Source organism: Chiloscyllium plagiosum, unplaced genomic scaffold, assembly GCF_037043375.1.
Source record: "Chiloscyllium plagiosum isolate Xiang-an unplaced genomic scaffold, Cpla_swu_hap1 HiC_scaffold_31, whole genome shotgun sequence".
Lineage (NCBI taxonomy): Eukaryota > Metazoa > Chordata > Chondrichthyes > Orectolobiformes > Hemiscylliidae > Chiloscyllium > Chiloscyllium plagiosum.
The window spans coordinates 16,639,256-16,663,377 of NW_028270169.1; the positions used below are offsets into that span (position 1 = coordinate 16,639,256).

The 24,122-nt window shown below is 41.9% G+C and overlaps 1 protein-coding gene across 1 annotated transcript in view; it reads right to left on the reverse strand.

Moving 5' to 3' along the window:
• aspa (aspartoacylase) overlaps positions 1-21,559 on the reverse strand; it is a 33,659-nt gene extending 12,100 nt beyond the window's left edge. Inside the window, exons 1-3 of the mRNA XM_043718312.2 lie at positions 21,140-21,559; positions 13,189-13,384; positions 10,646-10,739 (exon numbers count right to left, since the gene is read on the reverse strand). Coding sequence (XP_043574247.1) covers positions 10,646-10,739; positions 13,189-13,384; positions 21,140-21,378 — 529 coding nt within the window. The 5' untranslated portion in view covers positions 21,379-21,559. The remainder of the gene's footprint in view (positions 1-10,645; positions 10,740-13,188; positions 13,385-21,139) is intronic.
• Between the last annotated feature and the right edge of the window lie 2,563 nt (positions 21,560-24,122).

Below are 24,122 nucleotides of genomic sequence, written 5' to 3' on the forward strand. Positions count from 1 at the left end.
AGGTCATTTCCTCTGCCCTGACTCTATGCTACTTTCTCCCCATCAGGCCTGTGTGGAGCCACAGGAGATACTAAATGAGTATTTTGCATCAGTGTTTACTGTGGAAAAGGACATGGAAGATATAGAATGTAGGGAAATAGATGGTGACATCTTGAAAAATGTCCATATTACAGAGGAGGAAGTGCTGGATGTCTTGAAATGCATAAAAGTGGATAAATCCCCAGGTGTACCCTAGAACTCTGTGAGAAGCTAGGCAAGTGATTGCTGGGCCTCCTACTGAGATAGTTGTATTATTGATAATCACAGGTGAGGTGCCGGAAGACTGGAGGTTAGCTAACGTGCTGCCACTATTTAAGAAAGGTGCTAAGGACAAGCCAGGGAACTATAGACCAATGAGCCTGACGTCGGTGGTTTTTTGAAGAAGTAACAAAGAGGATTGATGAGGCAGAGCGGTAGATGTGATCTATATGGACTTCAGCAGGGCGTTCGACAAGATTCCCAATGGGAGACTGTTAGCAAGGTTAGCTTTCATTGAATACAGGGAGAACTAGCCATTTAGATACAGAACTGGCTCAAAGGTAGAAGACAGAGGGTGGTGGGGGAGGGTTGTTTTTCAGATTGAAGGCCTGTGACCAGTGGAATGCCACAAGGATCGGTGCTGGGTCCTTTACTTTTAATCATTTATATGGATGTGAGCTTAAGAGGTATAGTTAGTAAGTTTGCAGATGACACTAAAATTGGAGGTGTATTGGACAGCGAAGAAGGTTACCTCGGATCACAATGGGATCTTGATCAGGTGGGCCAATGGGCTGAGGAGTGGCAGATGGAGTTTAATTCAGATAACTGCGAGGTGCTGCATTTTGGGAAAGTGAATCTTAGCAGAACTTATATACTTAATGGTACGGTCCTAGGGAGTGTTGCTGAACAAAGAGACTTGGAGTGCAGGTTCATAGCTCCTTGAAAATAGAGTCGCAGGTAGAAAGGAAAGTGAAGAAGACATTTGGAATGCTTTCCTTTATTGGTCAGAGTATTGAGTACAGGAGTTGGGAGGTCATGTTGTGGCTGTACAGGACATTGGTTAGGCCACTGTTGGAATATTGCGTTCAATTCTGGTCTCCTTCTTATTGGAAGGATGTTGTGAAACCTGAAAGGGTTCAGAAAAGATTTACAAGGATGTTGCCAGGGTTGGCGGATTTGAGCTATTGGGAGACGTTGAATAGGCTAGGGCTGTTTTTCCTGGAGCATCGGAGGCTGAAGGATGACCTTATAGAGGTTTATAAAATCATGAGGGGAATGGATAGGGTAAATAGGCAAACTCTTTTCCCTGGGGTGGGGGAGTCCAGAACTAGAGGGCATATATTTAGGGTGAGAGGGGCAAGATATGAGAGAATCCTAAGGGGCAACTTTTTCATGCAGAGGGTGGTATGTGTATGGAATGAGCTGCCAGAGGAAGTAGTGAAGTTTAGTACAATTACAGCATTTCAAAAGGCATTTGGATGGGTATATGAATAGGAAGGGTTTGGAGGGATATGGGCCAGGTACTGGCAGGTGAAACTAGTTTGGGTTGGGATATCTGGTCGGCATGGACGAGTTGGACCGCAGGATCTATTTCCGTGCTGTACATCTCTATGACACGTGACAATAAACCTAATTGTAATTCTTTCTGCATTATTGCAGGCTGTTTTATTCCAGAATGAGAGAGAGAGGCAGGTAATGAAGGTAATGAAAGTTGGTGCCACAGTTGTTACTATGGCTGCAGGTGAAAAGATGTCCCAAGTGACAGTAGGCAGGGCAGATGGTATAAACCTCTGGTTTAAGTGGGTTAGGGTTTGTGATGGATAACAACAAATGAGGGAACATGCTGCAGGCAATATAAGATGGTAGAGCACGAGTCACAGTAGGAGGTGGGTACAGTCCCGGAGAGCTTTTGGAGAGGAGATGGTGGCACATACGCCAGCAGAGTGGAGAAAGTCATTGCCCTTTTTCCTACATTGCTGGGCACTGACACAGACAGTAACTTCAGAGCAGGTGGCGTAGACTGGTGACAGTCTCGGAGAAAAGGAGGTCACACGTCTGTATCAGCCTGTCCACCGGGATCCCCAAGTCCTTGTCTGCAAAATGAGACAGAAATTGCCCCTTCTCCAGCCCAATTGTAGGGAACTGCACAGGGCAGTTCTAGACTGATAGTGCCTGATGGTGTGGACACCAGGGATTCCAGTCCACTCTGGGATTCCCAACAATGGCAAATCATTTTGGGGGTATGGTGACTGCTAGAATGGGGCTACAATCAAGCAAAAATGGGAACCATGGGGCGAGACAGATTTTTAATCAGGCAGGATTGGCAAAATACTACAAGAGATCTCAGTAGACCTCACTGCAAAAAACCCTTCATGAAATCTGACAAAACCCACAGCCAAAAACCCCTAAGATTCAACCAATAATCATTTTATTGATCATTAATTGACTCGACTTTAAATTAGACTTACTGCACCTATTGTAGATTGCATGGCTGTTCTAACTTTGTATAGTGAAGTTTGTGGTTGTCTGTTCAAAACTGTGGAGCCTTATGGCTTTGCTCTGTTAAAAAGGATCTGGGAACACATAACTTTTTGTCAAATTAAGAAAAGTTACTGGTTCCTAGCCAAATCATAATGTTAATTTGGCAGCCTGTTCTGGGATTATAACAATACAGTCCTGTTAACTTTAGCACCTAGGGTGATGTGAAAAATGGTGAATTACAAACGTGTCATGTTGCATTTGCAATGATAATGCGAACATGAACTAAAGGAATTTTCACTCATTATTAAACTCAAACTGTAATTGTTCCCAAAAAAATGTTAATCCATTAATCATTCCTGTTAAAAGTGTTCAGGATTCAGCTATTGTTCCCATCTAAAATCTAATAATGTGTGCGTATTTTAAAAAACAACATAAAAGGAGTTACATATGTTTGTCCAAAATACATTTAGTCTAGTGTAACAGGAGAGAATATTCATTCTCCAAGTTCACAATTCCTCTTGTCAGTCCATTAAGAGTAAACTACCTTCTGATATCTAGGTAAAAACAATGACTGCAGATGCTGGAAACCAGATTCTGGATTAGATTAGATTACCTTTTTTTTTTAGATTAGATTACATTACAGTGTGGAAACAGGCCCTTCGGCCCAACAAGTCCACACCGACCCGCCGAAGCGAACCCACCCATACCCCTACATTTACCCCTTACCTAACACTATGGGCAATTTAGTATGGCCAATTCACCTGACCCTGCACATCTTTGGACTGTGGGAGGAAACCGGAGCACCCGGAGGAAACCCACGCAGACACGGGGAGAATGTGCAAACTCCACACAGTCAGTCGCCTGAGGTGGGAATTGAACCCAGGTCTCTGGCGCTGCGAGGCAACAGTGCTAACCACTGTGCCACCGTGCCGCCCAGTGGTGCTGGAAGAGCACAGCAGTTCAGGCAGCATCGGAGGTGCAGCGAAATCGACATTTCGGGCAAAAGCCCTTCATCAGGAATAAAGGCAGAGAGCCTGAAGCATGGAGAGATAAGCTAGACGAGGGTGGGGGTGGGGAGAAAGTAGCATAGAGTACAATAGGTGAGTGGGGGAGGGGATGAAGGTGATAGGTCAAGGAGGAGGATGGAGTGGATAGGTGGAAAAGAAGATAGGCAGGTAGGACAAGTCATGGGGACAGTGCTGAGCTGGAAGTTTGAAACTAGGGGTGAGGTGGGGGAAGGGGAAATGAGGAAACTATTGAAGTCCACATTGATACCCTGGGGTTGAGGTGTTCCGAGGCGGAAAATGAGGCATTCTTCCTCCAGGCGTCTGGTGGTGAGGGAGCGGCGGTGAAGGAGGCCCAGGACCTCCATGTCCTCGGCAGAGTGGGAGGGGGAGTTGAAATGTTGGGCCACAGGGCGGTGTGGTTGATTGGTGCGGGTGTCCCGGAGATGTTCCCTAAAGCACTCTGCTAGGAGGCGTCCGGTCTCCCCATTGCAGAGGAGACCGCATCGGGAGCAATGGATACAATAAATGATTAGTGAATGTGCAGGTAAAACTTTGATGGATGTGGAAGGCTCCTTTAGGGCCTTGGATGGAGGTGAGGGAGGAGGTGTGGGCGCAGGTTTTACAATTCCTGCGGTGGCAGGGGAAGGTGCCAGGATGGGAGGGTGGGTTGTAGGGGGGCGTGGACCGGACTAGGTAGCCACGGAGGGAACGGTCTTTGAGAAGGTGGAAAGGGGTGGGGAGGGAAATATATCCCTGGTGGTGTGTCTTTTTGGAGGTGGCAGAAATGTCAGCGGATGATCTGGTTTATGCGAAGTTTGGTAGGGTGGAATGTGAGCACCGCGGCATTCTGTCCTTGTTACGGTTGGAGGGGTGGTGCTTTTCCAGCACCACTCCAATCTTGACATTAAATAAATATCAGTGAAAGCTGCTACACGCACACCCATTCCATTTCCGGTTTGCTGAAAGACTGATTGATTGCATTTTCTTCACTGCAGGAAACTTTGCTATTGTGTAGTCTTACTGCAAATATATGTATAGTCTTATATATGTATAGTCTTATATATGTATAGTCTTATATATGTATAGTCTTATATATGTATAGTCTTAAATATATGTGTAGTCTTACTGCGGGATGTGGACGAGATGCGTTGGAGGGCATCTTTAACCACGTGGGAAGGGAAATTGCGGTCTCTAAAGAAGGAGCCCATCTGGTGTGTTCTGTGGTGGAACTGGTCCTCCTGGGAGCAGATCCGGTGGAGGCGGAGGAATTGGGAATACGGAAAGGAATTTTTGCAGGAGGTAGGGTGGGAAGAGGTGTAATCCAGGTAGCTGTGGGAGTCGGTGGGTTTGTAAAAAAATGTCAGTGTCAAGTCGGTCGTCATTAATGGAGATGGAGGGGTCCAGGAAGGGGAGGGAGGTGTCAGAGATGGCCCAGGCAAATTTAAGGTCAGGGTGGAATTTTATTGCATTATACAGGCAATGTTTTCAATTCTCCCTATTTCTGTTCCCACAGATGTCTGGAAGCAGGTTTTTGATCCTCTTGGCTGCCTAACTAGGAGAAGGAAGGGAAGAAGAGCACACTGTATACAGAAAGTCTCTTATGTAGCAATCTGCTACAGTTATTCTCACCATGTGCATGCAGAGAAGCCTGGGTGAATTTGCTAACCGACAGTAATTGTACACTATTGAAAGATGTTCTGCACCAGTTATTACACAACACTTTTTCAGTGCAGTCTAACTCGGTGGACCCAATGCTGACATTATGCTTTTCATCCAGTAAAGGCTGATTCTATCCATTTTTGTCACTTGGGGGAAACCTCAGAGACCATGGCACACTGTCTTCTTGAGCAGATGTGCATGTTCATAGGTCTCTTGTTCTATTTAAAATCAGCTGCTATAGGATAGTTCCTTAAACCTTCCTAATATGGTACAGCAGTGTGCATTTGGAGATTTGCTTGCCTCATTCATCTCATGTTTAGAGGTGACTAGTTTATGTCACAGGAAATGGTTTGAATTTAAACAAATATATTTGCAGTAAGACTACACAACAGCAAAGTTTCCTGCAGTGAAGAAAATGTAATCAGTCTTTCAGCAAACTGGAACTGGAATGGGTGTGTGCGTTTATGTGGAGCAGCTTTCACTGATATTTATTTACTGTCAAGATTGGAGTGGTGCTGGAAAAGCACAGCAGTTCAGGCAGCATCTGAGGAGCAGCAAAATTGACATTTCAGGCACAAACCCTTCATCGCCAAATTCCTGATGAAGGGTTTTTGCCAGAGACGTCGATTTTCCTGCTCCTCGGATGCTGCCTGACCTGCTGTGCTTTTCCAGCACCACTCCAATCTTGACTCTAATCTCCAGCATCTGCAGTACCCACTTCTGCCTATATTTACTGTCAGTCAGAGATTTCGCGTGATGTTTTCTCTGTATGTACCATTTATATAAAGAAAAGCAATCAGCACTTTTCTACTCAGGAAATATTCCAAATACATGTAGCTTCAACAGCCAGAAAGTCATCTTGTATCAATTACGTAGTCTTTGAAATGCAGAAACAGGTCATTTGGCCTGACTAATCTATCCCATTGTTTATGGTCCACTTGAGCCTCCTGCCTCCTTTTTCATCACATCATCAGCGCAGTCTCCCATTCCTTTCTCCGGAATGTATTTATCTAGGTTCAAATGTAGATGCCTGTATTACCTTTGCTGGTGTACTGATGACTAACCTATATCAATACTTATGTTCAGTCTCCCCATCAAGTGGAACCACCCCCACTGGGAAACCATAGGCTACTATCTGCAATTTCTGTGTCAGTTACAGCCAACAGGTGAATTCTGAAAACTGCCTGCCTCTACAGGAAAGGTTCATTTTTAGAATGGCTTTGGGGGTAATTATTGTTTTTGCACCTTCTCTCCTCAAGTTCCTTCAGCTACAGAGGAGTAAACACATGCTCCCTGACCACTGTCAATGTCAATTAGCAGAAGGTAGGGCAAGTCTGGTCCACTGTCTGGCTCACTGATATTTTTGTCCTGCTCTCTCTATGGAGATTTGCCTAATCTGGGTTCAAGAATTCCCATGCTGTAATGTATCCTTTCTGAGCATGAGGACACTTTCATTGCATGGTCAGTGGTCCAACATGCTGCACCGTTACACTTAAGAAAAAAAGGTGACTTTGAATGACAGCAGACCTCTTATACTTCCTGAAATAAAGTGCTTAAAAAAACCTTACTAAGTTTGAGTAGACTGTCATCTTTCCAATGTTACACCAATGAGTAAAACACAACAAGAGAAATACTTAACTGCCCTGTGAAACATTGCAACACCATATGGTTTTGAAAGGCAGCTTAAGTGCAGGTTATGATTTACAGGACAGTCAGTGGACTTTTTAGATTAGATTAGATTCCCTTCAGTGTGGAAACAGGCCCTTCGGCCCAACCAGTCCACACTAACCCTCTGAAGAGTAACCCACCCAGACCCCTTTCCCTCTGACAAATGCACCTAGCACTACGGGCAATTTATCATGGCAAATTCACCTGATCTGCACATCTTTGGATTATGGGAGGAAACCGGAGCACCTAGAGGAAACCCACGCAGACATGGGGAGAACATGCAAACTCCACACAGGCGCCCAAGGCTGGAATCGAATCTGGGACCCTGGTTCTGTGAGGCAGCAGTACTAACCACTGAGCCACCGTGCTGCCCTCTTGAGTAATTCATTGCATGAAGTACTTCAGCTCTGAAAATGTGACAAGGTGTTGTATAAACATAAGCACTTGCCCAAATCTATGAATTTTATGCGCATTATTTTCACTATTACATTTTTACAAGATTGATTAAAACAAAGGATCGAAGATGGTGACGACCAGGGAGGAGTCAAATTCAGATTCTGACAGTGTGCGGGAGCTATTTGGAATGTCAGCAACACCAATTCCCACAAAATAATCAGCAGTGGGCGCTTTGTTTGTAAGATTTACCAAGTTTCATTCATTGCTGAAACCAAAACTGAAGTTTCTGGGAGAGACTCGGGAGGTCTGGCAGCATCAGTGGAGAGAAAACGGAGTTTCTACTGAATCAGATTTCTCACCACAGATGTTGCCAGTTTCTTCAGCAATTTCTGTTTTGTTTCAGATGCCTAGCATCCCAGGTCTTTGTTTTACACGCCCATTGCTGGTTCTAGTTTTTAAAAATCGATTTTATCTATTGCACGGGGAGACGTCAACTCGATTCCTCTCTTGGAAATGAAATTAAAAAAAAAACTCAGCAGATTTGACAGTATCCAAGAAGACAGACACCGTTAACGTTTCAGGTTAATTCTGTCTTTCTCCATCATAGAAAATTTATTGCTGTGAGGGATTGTGTTAGTGACAAATGACCTAGAGAAGGCAATCCAGTTTAAGACCACTGCAAGAACAAAGTTATTGATTTTAAGCAAGTGTAGAGATAACAGGGAGGAGAGCAAAGTTGAAAGGTGAGGGGAAGGAGGAATTAAATGATAAAGCTACATGCAAAGCAAAAAGGAGATGATGGGACACAAGTAAAAGAACAAATGAGTCATCCGTGCCATGTCATTGTTATGTGAAACAGTTGCAGTCTGAGAAAATAAAAATAATTATTTGAAATTGGGTGAACTCAATGTTGGGTCTGGAAGGCTATAAAAAAAGCTTAATTAAAAATTAAGTGATCTTCTGTTCACAATTGCAGAATTGTTTCAATACAGTAGGAGGCCATTTAACACAGTGTCAGCACCAGCTGTCTGAACAAGTATTTCCCTAGCTGACATCCTCCTGTACTCACCCTGTAACTCTGCATTTTTTTTTGGGAAAAAAAGATGTCTAACTTCCTTTTCTGGGATTGGAAGGTTTGAGCTATAAGAAGAGGCTGAGTAGGCTGGGTCTTTTTTCCTGGAGCGTTGGAGGCTGAGGGGCATGAATACGGTGACTAGCCAAGAGCTTGTTCCCAGGGTAGATGAGTCTAAAACCAGACAGCGTAGGTTTAAAGTGAAGAGAAATATTTTAAAAGGACCGGAGGGGCAACGTTTTCACGCAGAGGGTGGTGTGTGTATGGAGTGGGCTGCCAGAGGAAGTGGTGGAAGCTGGTACAATTGCAACATTTTAAAGGCATCTGGATGGGTACATGAAAAGGAAGGGTTTAGAAGGATATGTGCCAAGTGCTGGCAAATAGGACTAGATCGGTTTGGGATATCTCGTTGGTATGGACAAGTTGGACTGAAGAGTCTGTACAGTTCCGATTCTGACTGCTTTGAATTTGCCTCCACAACACACTTTGGCACTTCAGACCCTAGCCACTTGTTGCACGAAGAAGTTTTTTTGTTGCTTTTGTTTCTTTTGTCAATTGCTTTAAACCTGTGACCTCTTGCTGTCAATCTTTTCACAAGTGGGAATAGATTCTCCTTACAGTATTTGCTCCATCCAGGCCCCTTATGATTTTGAATACCTCCTTCAGATCTCTTGGCTTTCTCTTTGCCAAGGAAAACAGTAATAAAATTTCCAATCTGGCTTCATAACTGAAGTCCCTCATCCTGGAACCATTATCAGCACTCTCCAGTACCTTCACATCTTCCTAAAGTGGCACACAGAATTGGACACAGTGCTCCAGTTGAGATTGAACACGTGCCTTTCCATGTTCAACATAACTTCCTTGCTCTCATACTCTATGTCTCTATTAATAAAGCTTAGGAATGATACTGTATGCTTTATTAACTGCTTTGTTAACCTGAGCTTCCATTGCACCTCATAATAACAGAGTTGGAGGTCAAGGATGAGGGTGATCAGATTTTCCAAAGTCAAAACCAGGATATATTGAAAAGCTTTGAGAAGGTGAAGAAGCATGTATTGGGCGTCCAATGGTGGGAGTCTAAGTGAAGGGCGGTTGACAGTAGGTGGTCACAAGAACATCTCCTGGAACACTTGAAACCAGATTTCAATTATTGGAAACAACAATTATGAATCATTGACTTTTGTTTCAATGAAATTTCTCTCTCGTTTTCTTTAAAAAAGCAAACCAAGACATTGGGTGACACAACATCACAGAATCCTCCATTTTGCTCTAACTCTACTGCCCAATGCACAATGGCAAGACCAATCTGCAGTTAACAGCCTTATTTATTTTAATTGGTTCACTGAGTATGAGCAATAGATATCTTCAGGCAGATGCTCTTGTTTAAATTAGTGAAATTATTTGAGTAGAAGTTTTGTTTGCATCTAGTTGGACATGCACATAATCTTTCAATGACTCAACTGAACCTTCCTGCCACATTCATCAGTAGCAGTTGTTGCTGATTTATTGATGGGTGTGTCTGACTACTTTTTCATGTGCTGTGGTGAATATGGATGTCATAACAGATGCAACTTGCAGATGGCTCACATGTGGTCATCGGATTAATTTGAAGTAAATCTTGAGGGTAAATTACTTGGGAATGTCAATGTGGAAGCCTAAGCCAAGAGACCTCAACATGAACTGCCAGAGGAAGTGGTGTAGACTAGTAAAATTACAACATTTAAAAGGCACCTGGATGGGAAAATGAATAGAAAGGGTTGAGAGAGATATGGGCTAAAAACTGGCAAATGGGACTAGATTAGGTTAGGATATCTGGTCAGTGTGGACAAGTTGGACTGAAGGGTCTGTTTCCGTGTTATACAGCTCTATGGCTCTATGAAAAGCATGGGATACCTTGAATATTATGAATTTCTAATATACACTTTCAGAGAAAGAAGCTCTGAATTGTAAGCACTAAAGCTGCCATTTTAATTCCTTTATCTTGACTTCAACATGCTTTGATTGCACAGATGCATGAACAGCACGACTGGTAGCTAGAATAGTGTTAGAGCTTCTACTCTTAAATAAAAGGACACCTGTCCTGCACTGTAATAAGCATCAAAATAACTTGATAGAGGCCAGTATCCCGTCACCAAGTCACCCTTTATTTACACATGGAGTGTCCTGGACACTGATCCAGCTCCCTCAGAGCTAGCTCTCAGAGTGAACAGAACCTCTGACACTCCTGTCTATATCTGTCAGCCAATCAGGGAACTCATATTCTATGAGGTCTATCTGGCTGACCTTGTTACAATCACTACAGTTATCTTTGTCGCATTCTCACACTCCTGAGTTTGATGCTTACCTACGCAGTGTTTAGCAACAGTTCGTACTGCACCATATTGGACCGCAGGGTTTTCAAGCAGCAGCACCCGGCAATTATCATGTATCAACGTATTCTGGAAAGGAATGATCACAGAAATTATCATTCTCATTTACATCACTTTATATTGTAAATTAATTCTATGTATTCATGGAGAAAATTTACAATATACTGAACTGAAGCAGTTACATAGACATAGAGTCATACAGCACAGAAACAGACCCTTTGGTCCAAATTGTCCATGCCGACCAAATTTCTTAAACTAAACTAGTCCCACTTGCCAATGTTTGGCCCATATCCCTTTAAACCTTTCCTATTCATGTCACCAGCCAAATGTCTACTAAACATTGTAACCAGTTTAATAAAGTTTTTTGATTCTACTTTTAGAAATATTTACAGAAAGAAAAAAATGTTTTAATGTTATGTCTTGCCCCCCCATCACAGTGAGGATGAAGAAATTATTGCCAGGCCTTGCCAAATGTTGTTGCGCATTAAATACACTATAAAATAGAAGTTTTTGTTAATGTGAAAAAAAGTTCCAAATAGCATCACAGAAGCATAATCTGACAAAAAATGATGCTTGAGCAAAAGAAAACACCCAAAAATGTTAGGACAGTGACTAAAATCTTCTTCAGAGGTAGATGTTAAGGAGCAGTTTAAACAAAAAAGAGTGGTGAGCCTGTGAAATACAGAAAGTAGGCAGGGGTGGGTACTGCGGATGCTGGAGATTAGAGTCAAGATTAGAGTGGTGCTGGAAAAGCACAGCAGGTCAGGCAGCATCCGAGGAGCAGGAAAATCGACGTTACGGGCAAAAGCCCTTCATCAGGAATCATTCCAGCACCACTCTAATCTCAAATACAGAAAGTAGTCGAGGCCAAAACATTGAATGTTTTCATGAAGGAGATATATATAGTTCTTACGGCTAAAGAGATCAAAGGGTATGGGAAGAAAGTGAGAACAAGGTATGGATTTGGACGATGAGCCATGATCATACTGAATGGTGGAGCAGGCTCAAAGGGCCGAATGGCCTTCTCCTGCTCCTATTTTCTATGTTTTTCTAATACAGGTACATGAGTGCCTAAAAGGCTCAGATAACTGAAACAAAGGCTGCCAATACTGGGGTGAGGGAACTAAGTATAGAAGGAAACAAATGTTTTAGGAATGCCGAGTTGGCAGATAGTTTTTGGGCTGATGGAGGTTTCAGAGCTTGGGAAGGGAAAGACGGTGTGTAGGGAATTGAATATGAGGAATGAGAATTCAAATTTAGAGGCTTAGGGGTCCTGTTTAGGAACCAGACACTGTCATTTTGAATTATCTGAAGCTTATGGAGGGGCTTAATATGAACATGACCACACTTTCCTAAAGATGTAGAGTCAACCTGTAGTGGAGCTGTATTGTGTTAATAAAAGTCATTTTTTCTTTGTTAAAACCCCCCTCACTCCCCCCCCCCCGCCAAGATCTAAATGCAGGACTGACGTCCGGACACTGTAAAGGGTTTGTCATTTTTTACACTCCAGAAGAAATGCACACAAATTTCTGTGGATACAGCTGCCCAAGTCACATAGTTTTGCAAAGATACTGTCAGAGGCAATAAGAAGGCCAATTTCTGAACGGATCCATTTTTACATCTTCAATCGGCTCTCCTACGTTACTCAGATTGTATTATATGAGTCTAATTTTACAAGCTACGTGCAGGTGGAAAATCAGACTGGGGCACCCTTACGGATGGCAGGGGTGCCATCAACTGAGGTGCAGTTCAGAGTCCTATATGTCTGCTTCTCTAATTTAAGTGGCCTAAATAGATCCTTCTCGGGCACCCTATTCCAATTTGGGTAGAACCTGGCATCTCACACTCACTCCTGCACATACAGTTTCATTATCACACGTTCACCCTCACTCCTCCAGGATTGAGATTTGTTCCTGGAGGTGGTGCAAATCCTGCCTCTCCCTTAAAGGACCATTGCCCAAGAGTGGATTTCTGCCTGCCTCCACAAAAGAATCTCATCTCCTAGAGCTTTTAGCCGGAGGTGGCTAATTGGAGGTGGGCTCATCCCTAAAATTCAGCCTGTCTTTTTGACAGGTCATCAAATGCTCCCAGGTTAGAACTCACAACTCCATTCACAAATCCTAATTGGCCCCACACCAGTGTCTCAAACTGCTCATCACACGCAAAACAATACTTTCACTGTATTTTGGTACACATGACAGCAATAAATCAAATTCAAACTTAATCTTTGCTGACCTAGAATGGCTACTTTTCTAGCAACACATTCAATCTAAATTCCTTCTCCCCAATGTTCAGATTCCCTAATTCCCCTCAATTAACAGTATAGGAACATTTTACATAGAAATGCACAGAATTTTCAGCATAGATTTGGGAACCTGGGCAAAATGGTTTTTGGCAACTGGCATAAGGCAATGTAAAGCAAGTGGTTTATATTAGAACTTGAAGTGCAAACATATAAGTAATTCTGAAAGGAACATATTTACAGCACAATGAAGGTTGTCTCATTGAGAGTACCTACCTTAATATAATGAATCATCTGGATGGTAAAATCATCCTTGGACGTTTTCATAATCAGGCAATTTCCAACGTTGGAGGTAGTATTGTGAAGATCTATAATAAAGTCATAGGCATTCTCATTGCCTTTTGGTCCAAATAAATGGTTTATCTCCTGGGCTCTTTTCACTTCATAAGGCATTGAGTCACTCAATGGCATGCTGTCGTGTGTAAAGATTTTATTTGAAAGTTAATAAAATAGTTTAAAAATCAGCCAGCTTTTGAACGGTTTGATCTTAGTCTGAGTTACAAATACAGTGCACTACTATGTTGCTAGAACTTCGAGTCATAGAGCATGGAAACAGACCCTTCGGTTCAACTTGTCCACGCTGACCAGACATCGCAATCTGACCTAATCCCATTTCCCAGCATTTAGCCCATATCCCTCTAAACACATCCTGTTCATATTCCCATCCAACACGAGAACACAAACCAAAGAACTATTTAACCTTTCAAGCCTGTTCCGTCATTCAGTAGGATCATGGCTGATCTTTGACTGAACTCTTATATCTGCCTTCGCTCTGTACTGCTTCACACCTGTTCTTAACAAAATCTAGAAAAGGATAAATAGGTGAAGGACGTTCTGTATTCAACCACACAGAAAGAGACACTCATTGACGCTTGTGTGGTGAGTAGAGTCAGGTGTTGTAGATTTGTAATGTTTCACTGGGTGAATAAATCTAAACAGAGTGAAGATTGGCATCTGGTCTCCATTGGCAAATAGGATATATAGGTTTGACAAATTCTATCTTAGTTAAAGTACCAACTGCCAGTTGTGATAGAGAGTGCCAAACATCCAAACACCTGGTGTAGAAATGTCTCTTATTTTTACACCTGAAAGATCAAACTCTGGGTTTTAGTCCATGCCCCATTGACCTGGACTCCCAAACAAGGTGAAATCGTATCTATCTACTTGATAGATTTCCCTCAGTCCTTGAAACCATAATTAATAATATCCAAAAAATTCTCATTTGTAAGGAAAAGAACCTTACCTTGTTTACTCTCACAAGGCCAGTATATCCTTCCTATTGTATAAGATGCTGTGAACTTCTCAAAGTATTCCAGGGCTGATCTAACTGGGGCTTTGTATAGTTGAAGCATGGCTTCTCCCCATTTGAGATTCTAGACCTCTAGATACAAAGGACAACATTCCATTGGCCTTTTTGATTATTTTCTGTACCTGTAGTACTGCCATAACCTATTATGTCATTTCTATTCACCAATGGTTTGTATGCAGAGCAAGAAAGGCAGATAAAACAATGTAACGATTTGTATTATTTTGTCCTCATGTGCTCCAGAGGAAAAGATAAATTATTGTTACAAAAGCAGAAATTACTGGCAGAAACTCAGCAGGTCTTGCAGCATCTGTGGGGAGAAAGCAGAGTTAATGTTTTGAACCTGGTGACTCTTCATCAGAACTCGACTTTTCTTCATTACTCTCGACTCTATCATTCTTCACTTTGAAAAGAAGAGTTGTGTCGGAATTAAAGTGTTATCTTTGTTTCTCTTTCCACAGATGCTACCCATGTACTGAAATTCTCCAGAAATTTTTGTCTGTTGTGGAATATCTTCCCATGTTTGTATCAACCAAACAGTGTAATTGGGTGCAAGACATCCTTTCATCTGCTACACCAATGTGTCTTAAACTCAATGTCAGAATAGTGCCAGTGACATGTGCATTTCCCTCTTTGGACACTGAAACCCAATATAAAAACCAAAAATGCTGGTGAGAAAGTCAGCAGGTCAAGTTTTGAACTAAACTAAAGAATCATACTGGGCTGAAAATATTAACTCTGCTTCTCTCTCTACAGATACTGCCGGACTTGCTGAGGTTCTGCAGCACTTTCTATTTCCATTTCAGATTTCCACCATTTGCAGTGTTTTGCTTTGAGTCAATACCAGATTATAGAAACATCACAATGGTTTACTCAAATACAGGTAGGGCATAAATTTTACTTTACAAGTGACAGCAAAGCAGCAGCATGTTACGGTGGAAGTATATGCAATAGTAAATTTCAAAAGGGCGTTAGACAAATTATCGAAAGCAAAGAATTTGACGGGCCATGGGGAATGAACAGCCAGTGGGGCTAATTCAACAGCTGCTCTTTCTGTGCTTTTTGATTGTTTTGTATCTCTCGCTGCCAATTCCTTTCCATTCATTTGGATGGACAGTTTTTGACCAGAATGCTACATTCTGCTTTTGTAAGCGTTAAATTCAATTTGCTATTTGGCTGCTCAGTTGCAGTAGAAATCGAAGTCTTGTGCTATCATATGTAAGTGTACTCCCTCTCTCTATTCTTGCGGCACCAGCCAATGTCATAGTCTACAGTTATGATATTCATAAGCTACATGTTTGATATTCAGGCCACTAATGCAAATTAAAAGCAATGGTGTTGAAACACCAATTCACAAAGAATTCTCTTTAATGCTTCTTTTGAATGACTCTTTGCTCATCGATGTCCACATTCCAGGTTTTTTTTAAAGCTTTTAATTCAATTAGAAATCAATCCATTGTCAGAGTTATTTGATAGTCCAAAAAGAACATATCCAAGATTCCCACTATCTACCCTATCAGTCATGACCACAAAGTAATCAAAGACAGGATATTCTCCTTCTACCCCAATATTGGGTGTTTTAAATTAAGTTAATGCTACCTATTTTTCTAAGTATTAGTGTTCACTACAGGGCCTGCAGCTACTTGGATCAAAATTATTGCCGGTTTTAAAAATTAGTACCATGATTACTTGGTTCCAAATATGTGGAATCTCATGAAAGTGCAGCAATCCCTTAGTAACTGACATCCCACAGATTTCATCCTAAATGCCTTCTGACATTCCTCTGTCCACTGAAGTTTTCTGCACTTTTTCACCAAGTCAGCCAATAGAGCAACCACTCTGCTCACATTTGGTAGAAACTTCTAATATGGAACCATTCAGTCCCAGGAATCATTGCATTTCCCTCTTCTTGGATGGTATGGGCAATTCTGCAATAAACTTTCTTTTCAAATTCAGTGCAGCCATTGTTCCCTGTCTAAAGATTTGGGCCAGGAATGTGATTTGGGCTTTTGGGAATTCACTCTTAGCCAGGTTTATCACCGAACCCACCTCCCAAAGTCAATCAAACAATTCCGAATGATGTTTCAGATGTTCCTTCCATGTGTAACTAAAAATCACCAGATCTTTGATGTACACCACATAATTGGGTAATCCAGAAATTACTTTATTGGTTAGTCTTTGAAATATAGTATGTGCAATTTTTATACCAAATGGCATGACTTTATACTAGTACAATCCATGTGGTGTCATGAAAGCTTTTTTATATAAGGTTACCTGCCAGTATTCTGTGTCAGTCCAACTTAGAAATATAAGTTGTTTATCCCACCTTCTCAATATATAGTCTTTCAAACATGGAATTGGATGTGAATTAGATCTTGTAACTGCATTGGCTTAGCGATAGTCCACACATGATTGCAGCGTACCAGCTGGTTTTGGCACCATTACTATGGATGAGCACCAGTCACTGGAACTCACTTCAATTATGTTGTCCTTGAGCATGGATTCGATGCCTTTTTGAACCTGTGCCAACTTGAGGGTTAAGTCTATAAGGATGTTGTTTAATTGGAACAGCATCTTCTACATCTACATCATGCATAATTAGATTAGTATTTCCTAACGTATTCCCACATATCAGCCCATGTGCTTGTAATAAACCTTTCAGGTTATTTCAATTTCTCTCTAGAAGGTAACTAAATAATTTATCCCAATTTTTGAATACTTCTGGATTCTCCAATATAATTTGAGGAATGTCTAACTCAGAATCATCTAGTTCACTAGCTCCATCTGTGAACTTCACTTGGATCAACAATCCCCATATGGTCATCAGCCATTTCATTCGTTTAACCACTTTCTTAAATTAAATTAAAAAGGCTTCTCCATCCTTCTCAAACTTAGGCCACACTTGGACATATTTAAATAGATCATCATTTTGCTATGGTAGGAGAAAGCGAGGTCTGCAGATGCTGGAGATCAGAGTCGAAAGTGTGGTGCTGGAAAAGTACAGCAGGTCAGGCAACATTCGAGCAGGAGAATCAATGTTTCAAGGGCTTTTGCCTGAAATGAAGGGCTTTTGCCCGAAATGTCGATTCGCCTGCTCCTCGGATGCTGCCTGACCTGCTGTGCTTTTCCAGTAGCACCATCTCGACTTTGGCTATGATAGGATTGCTCTCCTTCACTGTCCTCATCACTATTCCTACCTTTCACCTCTGCCATTTTAAGTCAGCTTTGAGTTTTCTGTTCCAACTTCTGAAGTTCACAAGCTTTTTTTCTCCCCTTCTTCTGCCCGGGCCATCATTTCCTTTTGGTTTTGACCTGCTTTTAATTGTACTTCAAGTGGTTTAATTTCTTTTCTTTTTCTTTTTCTTTTGCCTCCATTGCTACTTCATTTTCAATTGAATTTTATCCATTCACAATGATTTTGATTGCATTCCTAGCAACTGTAAATACTGCACGATTGTCATAGTTATTCCCCCTTTCCTCACTCCAGCTGGTCTGCCAATTCCAAAACCTTTGCCTTCCTCACTTTCTGTAAAACTCCTGAAGTGACTCATTTCATTCGCCAGGAAACTCTTACCAACTGAAAGAGTCATTATTACACATTCTTTTTAAACCAACCAAATACAACACCTGAAATAAAATCCACCAACACTCATCACCTACTGCCTTTGAGTCCAACAATCCTGAACCCAATCTTGGTCCTGACAAGAGTTCCCAATTTGTCGTGGACCAGATCAAAACCCCTGAAAATATATTAAGAGGATTGCCTAGACTGTATTTTTTTCTTATTTTAAAGGCAAGTGCTAGGTGTTGCATTCCAGATGCAATTTGATAGGTCAAACTACCAGATTTGAAGCAAAACACACTTTATTCATACATTATAGTTAAAATACAACAACAAAAAAAGAAATTGGAATAATTAAATCTGTTGGAAAACTTAACTGAATCATATTTTATTTAACTACTAAACAATAATTCTTCCAATATAGTAACAACCCATAAACACACTCTTGACAAAAAGGCAAAATTCAGTAAAACAGATTGTTTCACAGGCAATTCTCCAGTCCAGGAGGAAAAATGATAAGACAAAACTGACAGAGAGTATCAGGGAAAGTTGTAATGCAGCTTCCAAACCCAACTTCAAGTCCCCAGCAACTGTCACCACTGAAAAGCTAAATCTAAAAGTCCTGGGTGTGGGGGAGCTTGACTCCACCCATTCAGGCAGCTTCTATTGTTCCAAACATTAAAAAAACCCAAGGCCTCACAAGCGGTTTACTTTATGGGCTTTCAATAGGCAGCTCTTAACCTTTACCTTAAAATCTCTTCAAAGAAAAGGACAAAATACACCTCTAAAAACCATAGTATCATCATAATTGTTAAAGTTATTTGATAGTCTAAAAAGAACATATGAGATTCCCACTATCTACCCTATTTGTCACAACCACAAAGTAATCAAAGACAGGATATTCTCCGTCTATCTCCATCCTGAGTGTTTTGAATTAAGTTAATGCTCGGTAGAATAGTTTTTTTTGCTTAGTATTAGTGTTCACTATTGGGTCTGCAGTTACTGGGATCAAATTTACTGCACTTTTTAAAAATTGGTACCATGATTGCTTGTTTCCAAATATGTGACATCTCACGAATGTGCAGCAATCCCTTCATGTTGGTCATGGACACCTCACAGATTTCATTCTAATTTTCTTTGAAATTCAAAGAGATTTAGGTCTTTCCCTTCTGCCCCCTAGTCTCTAAGACTTTGGGTATATGTCAAAGCTTAGTGTACAACTTTAATATTTTTATCTTTTATATATTCAGTGTTATACCTACTTTTCAGAATCTTAACTAATCTCTGACCATAGGGATCATGTCAGGATATCAATTGGTGAAGCTACAGTCATTAAGTTGTAACGACTGATGGATTGCAGGCATGCATTTGCATCACTGAATGCAAGAAAAATACATTTCTCTGACCACATAAGACACAGGAGTAGGAGTAGGTCATATGACCCCTCAAGCCTGCCTCACTATTTAATAAGATTGTAGTTTATCTTTGACCTCAAACCCACTTTCCGGGCTGATCCCCATATCCCTGGATTCCCTTTCAGTCCAAAGGTCTAGTGATCTCAGCCCTGAACATAGTCAACAATTGACCATCTCCAGGCTTCTGAGATAAAGAAATTCTAAGATTCACAAGCCTCAGAGGGAAGAAGCTTTTCCAGATCATCAAACCTTTAACTTGGAACTGTGATTCCTAATTCTAGAGCCGGTGATCTGGAAACATTTTTGATTTAACAACTGTTCAATTTATATACAAACACCCACATACAAGAATCAAATAGCTTTAACTTTGGGGAACTGATGTCCTGTCTGCTGGATAGCCCACTCTCCGTATGTAACCTGTTGACTTCTATGGAGTTAAATGGGAGCAGTTTTTATTTTATAACAGTAAGGCAATGCCGCCTGCTGGATTATTACTCGGCAATGATGTTGGAAATGACCCACATGAGCCTAACATTCTGTTAGTGTTTCTCCTCATGTAAACTACTCATCTATGCCTAGGAGAAAGTGAGGACTGCAGATGCTGGAGTACCAGAGTTGAAAAATGTGGTGCTGGAAAAACACAGCAGGCCAGGCAGCATCCGGGGAGCAGGAGAATCGACGTTTCGGGCATAAGCCCTTCAACTCTCATCTATATATACCTTCCTCCTTTGTTTGTCTATCCCTTCAATATTCCTATTTTTAAAACAATCATTTAAATTACTTTTAGCAGTGTTTCAAATATGGTTAGTGGCAGATAATCCATTAGTGTAGCATGGTGGCTCAGTGGTTAGCACCACTACCTCACAGTGCTCAGGACCTGGGTTCAATTCCATCCTCGGATAACTGTCTGCTTAGAGTCTGCATGTTCTCCTTGCATGGGTTTCTTTTAGGTTCTCCGATTTCCTCCCAAAAACGTGTAGGTTAGGTGAATTGGCCATGCTAAATTACCCATATTGCCCAGGAATGTGCAGGCTCGGAGGATTAGCTATGAGATAATGCAGTTACCAGGATAGGGTGGGGGAAAGGTCTGGGTGGGATGCTCCTCGGAGATTTGGTGTGGACTCAATGGGCTGAATGGCCTGCTTCCACACTGTAGGGATTCTATGACTCTAAATAACCTCAACGTGAAGGATTTTCCAAAAGCTCTTGCTGCACGTTCTCACCAACGCCTGGCCGCCGTCCACCCTTTATTGGAGCTGCACAGATGGGAAAGGCTAACATGACAATAAAATAAAACAAGGGATGCTGGAAATCTGAAACAAGAACAGAAACTCGGCAGGTCCGGCAGCATCTGTAGGGAGATGATGCCAGTGACCCTTCACCAGGAACGTAATCAAAGTCTGGCGTGAGTTGGTGACGCTTTCCCACCTTATGTTTCAAATGCCAACGCGGAAAAGGACTTCCAGCCCCAGAGGCAGTAATTGGTAAACGATTGTCAATCAACAAACTTACACCAAGTTTGTGTTTGCTTCCAGCCAGGGATTTCACTTGGTAGCACTGTAATACATTGGCCATTACACTGCTATCCTTATAAACACTGGATACGTCCATTTACTGTGAGGAATTTTGAGTGGGGAGGAACTTGCAAGTTAGCATATGTTTGGGAGCGATTACACAGCAGCTATATCATGTCAGTTCTGAACAACTGGTCCCCCTGCTCGCCACATTGATAAAATTACTTTCTGGTAAACACATCCCCGGTAATATCTCGGTATCTCTGCAGTCCTGGAGAGGGGCACCTGTAAACCGATCTCTCCAGCTCATTGCTAGCCTCCAGCCCAGCACTCTGTATGAATCCACTGCCAGGGCGATGCATTTTCTTACCTGAGGTTTTCCTCCGTGAAGGCTCGGTTCAAGTCACAGTCCACATAGCGGGTACATCTCTGCACAGCGGCGGGGTTGCTGAGATAGGGCTGTACCTCCAAGGAAGGGCGCTGGAGCTCCGATTTGTCCTTAAGCCAGTGCCTGACTAAAAATACCCCTGACAGCTCATTCCCATGAGTGCCCCCGAACACAGCGATCCTGCGGATTGCAGGCAGACACGCCACTCCCGCGGAAGCCATATCCCGTGTCAAAAACACACACGATCTCTTCACCAGGCGAACACTTTTCTCTGCAAAAAAACTTTGGATGGAAGTGAAACTTGGATTGTTGCAGTGAGGGCTAACTTGCCGAAGATCGACCGCATCTCATTCCTGCAGAGACAACGAATCAGTGAGAGCCTGTTAATGTCATGTCAGAGTCAGGAAATTGTAAGGCGTTCCGGACTGAAATAGCGACCTTAATTAAATCAGGGCGTTTCCAGACACGCCCTGGTAATGAATATTCAGTTTCTTCGTAGACTCCCGACAGCATGGAAACAGGCCATTAGGCCCAACAAGCCCACACTGACCCTCCAAAGAGTATCCCATTCCCTTACTCTCCATTTCCCTTGAATGATGCACCCAACCTACACATCCCTGAACACTATGGGCAATTTAGCATGGCCAATTCACCTAAACTGCACATCTTTGGATTGTAGGAGGAAACCAAAGCACCCGGAGGAAACGCACACAGACACAGGGAGAACGTGCAAACTCCACAGTCACTGGAGGCTGGAATTGAACCCGGGTCCCTGTGAGGCAGCAGTGCTAACCACTGAGCCACTCCATGGGTATGAATAGATTAATGGCCCTAATTATCAAAGCTGATACTCAGTTTGTGTAGACTGACAAGGTATACTTTACAGTGAAGATACCAATGAAAATTTCAAATGTTTGATCCCATGCTGTATGCCTCATATGGAATGTACATTAACACTCCTACAATTATGTTGAGGCATCGAGGGGTTTTAGAGTCATAGTTATAGAGCTGTACAGCATAGAAACAGACCCTTCAGTTCAACTCATCATGCCGACCAGATACCCTAAATTAAACTAATCCCATTTGGCAGCATTTGGCTCATTTCTCTCTAAGCCCTTACTACTCTTCTACCAATCCTTTTAAATGTTGTAATTGTACCAGCCTCCACCACTTCCTCTGGCAGCTCATTCCATACATGCACCGCCCTCTGTGTGAAAACATTGCCCCTTAGGTCCCTTTTTAATTTTTCCCCTCTCATCTTAAACCTATCTCCACTAGGTTTTGACTCCCCTACACCAGGGAACAGACCTTGGCTATTCACCCTATCCATTGCCTCTCATGACTTTATAAACTTACATAAAATCACTCTTCAGCCTCTGATGTTCCAGGGAAAACAGCCCCAGCCTGTTCATCCTCTCGCTATAGCTCAAACACTCGAACCCTGGCGACATCCTTATAAATCTTTTCTAACCTTTCAAGTTTCACAACATCCTTCCTATAGCAGGGAGACCAGAATTGTATGCAGTATTCCAATAATGGCCTAACCAATGTCCTGTACAGCTGCAACATGACATCCTAATTCCTATAGTCGATGCACTGACCAATAAAGGTAAGCATACCAGATGCCTTTTTCATTACCCTGTCTACCTGCGACTTCACTTTCAAGGAACTATGAACCTGCACTCCAAGGTCTCTTTGTTCAGCAACACTCCCCTGGACCTTACCATTAAGTCTATAAGTCTTACTTTGATTTGCCTTGAACACGAGGCAAGCTGAATTCTGTGTGCACCTTCTGAAATGTTCTGCAAGAGATTTTTTCGCAATGTACTTTTAATGAATAAAATATACATTTGGGAAATAAAATGTTATATGCATTAAAATTGCCTTGAGGTGAATGAGTACGGGTTTAGTGGGTTGGGGGATAGTGTAGCCAAGTTGGTCCTTCAAATTGCATTCTAGCAATTTTGGCGAATTTTGCTTCAGTTAATCAATGAATCGGAAATAAAAATGTGGTTTCAGATAATGAGTAATGACAAAATTAGAAACTACCAATTGTCATAATAAACAAACCGGTTCACTAATGTCATTTAGGAAAGGAAAACGTACCCAGTCTGGCCTACATGACTCCAGACCAACAATATTACAGTTGACTTTAAACTACCCTCTGAATTGACCTGACAAGCCATGAAATCCACTACCAAAAATAAAATTATAGCCCTCATGGATAGTACAATTCAAGAAGGCAGCTCACCACTTTGCTACACCTCCCACAGGAGAAGTACCAGAGGATTGGAAACTGCCAATGTGACACCCCCATTCAAAAAGGAAGGGAGGCAAAAAGCTGGTAAATATAGACCAATTAATCCAACATGAATTGTTGGAAAAATATTGGAATCAATTATTCAGGAAGTAAAGGCAGAACGTTTGAAAAATCATAATCTAATCTAATAGAGTCAGCATGGTTTCATGAAAGGGAAATTATATCTGACTAACTTATTAGCGTTTTTCAAGGAATTCTCAGCCAGAGTGGATAAAGGGAAACCAGTAGATGTACAGTATTTGGACTCTCAGAAGATGTTCAACAAGGTACCTCACAAAAGGTAAATTTGTAAATTAGGACTCCATGTGTTGAAGGTAATATTTTGGCATGGATGGAGAATTGACCAATGAGCAGGAGCATGGGCAGGGCAGGGATCAGTGCTGGAACCACAAATACTTACAATACATATATAAAAATGACTCAGAGGAAGGGAGTGAATGTCCTGTAGTCAAATTTGCAGAGAACACAAAAATACGTGGAAAGGCAGGTCACAAAGGGGATACATATAAAATACACAGAGATATCTAGGCAAAAGTGAGGATTGCAGATGTTGGAGGTTAGAGTTGAGAGTGTGGTGCTGGAAAAGCATAGCAGGTCAGGCAGCATCCGAGGAGCAGGAGAATCGACAGTTCAGACAAAAGCGCT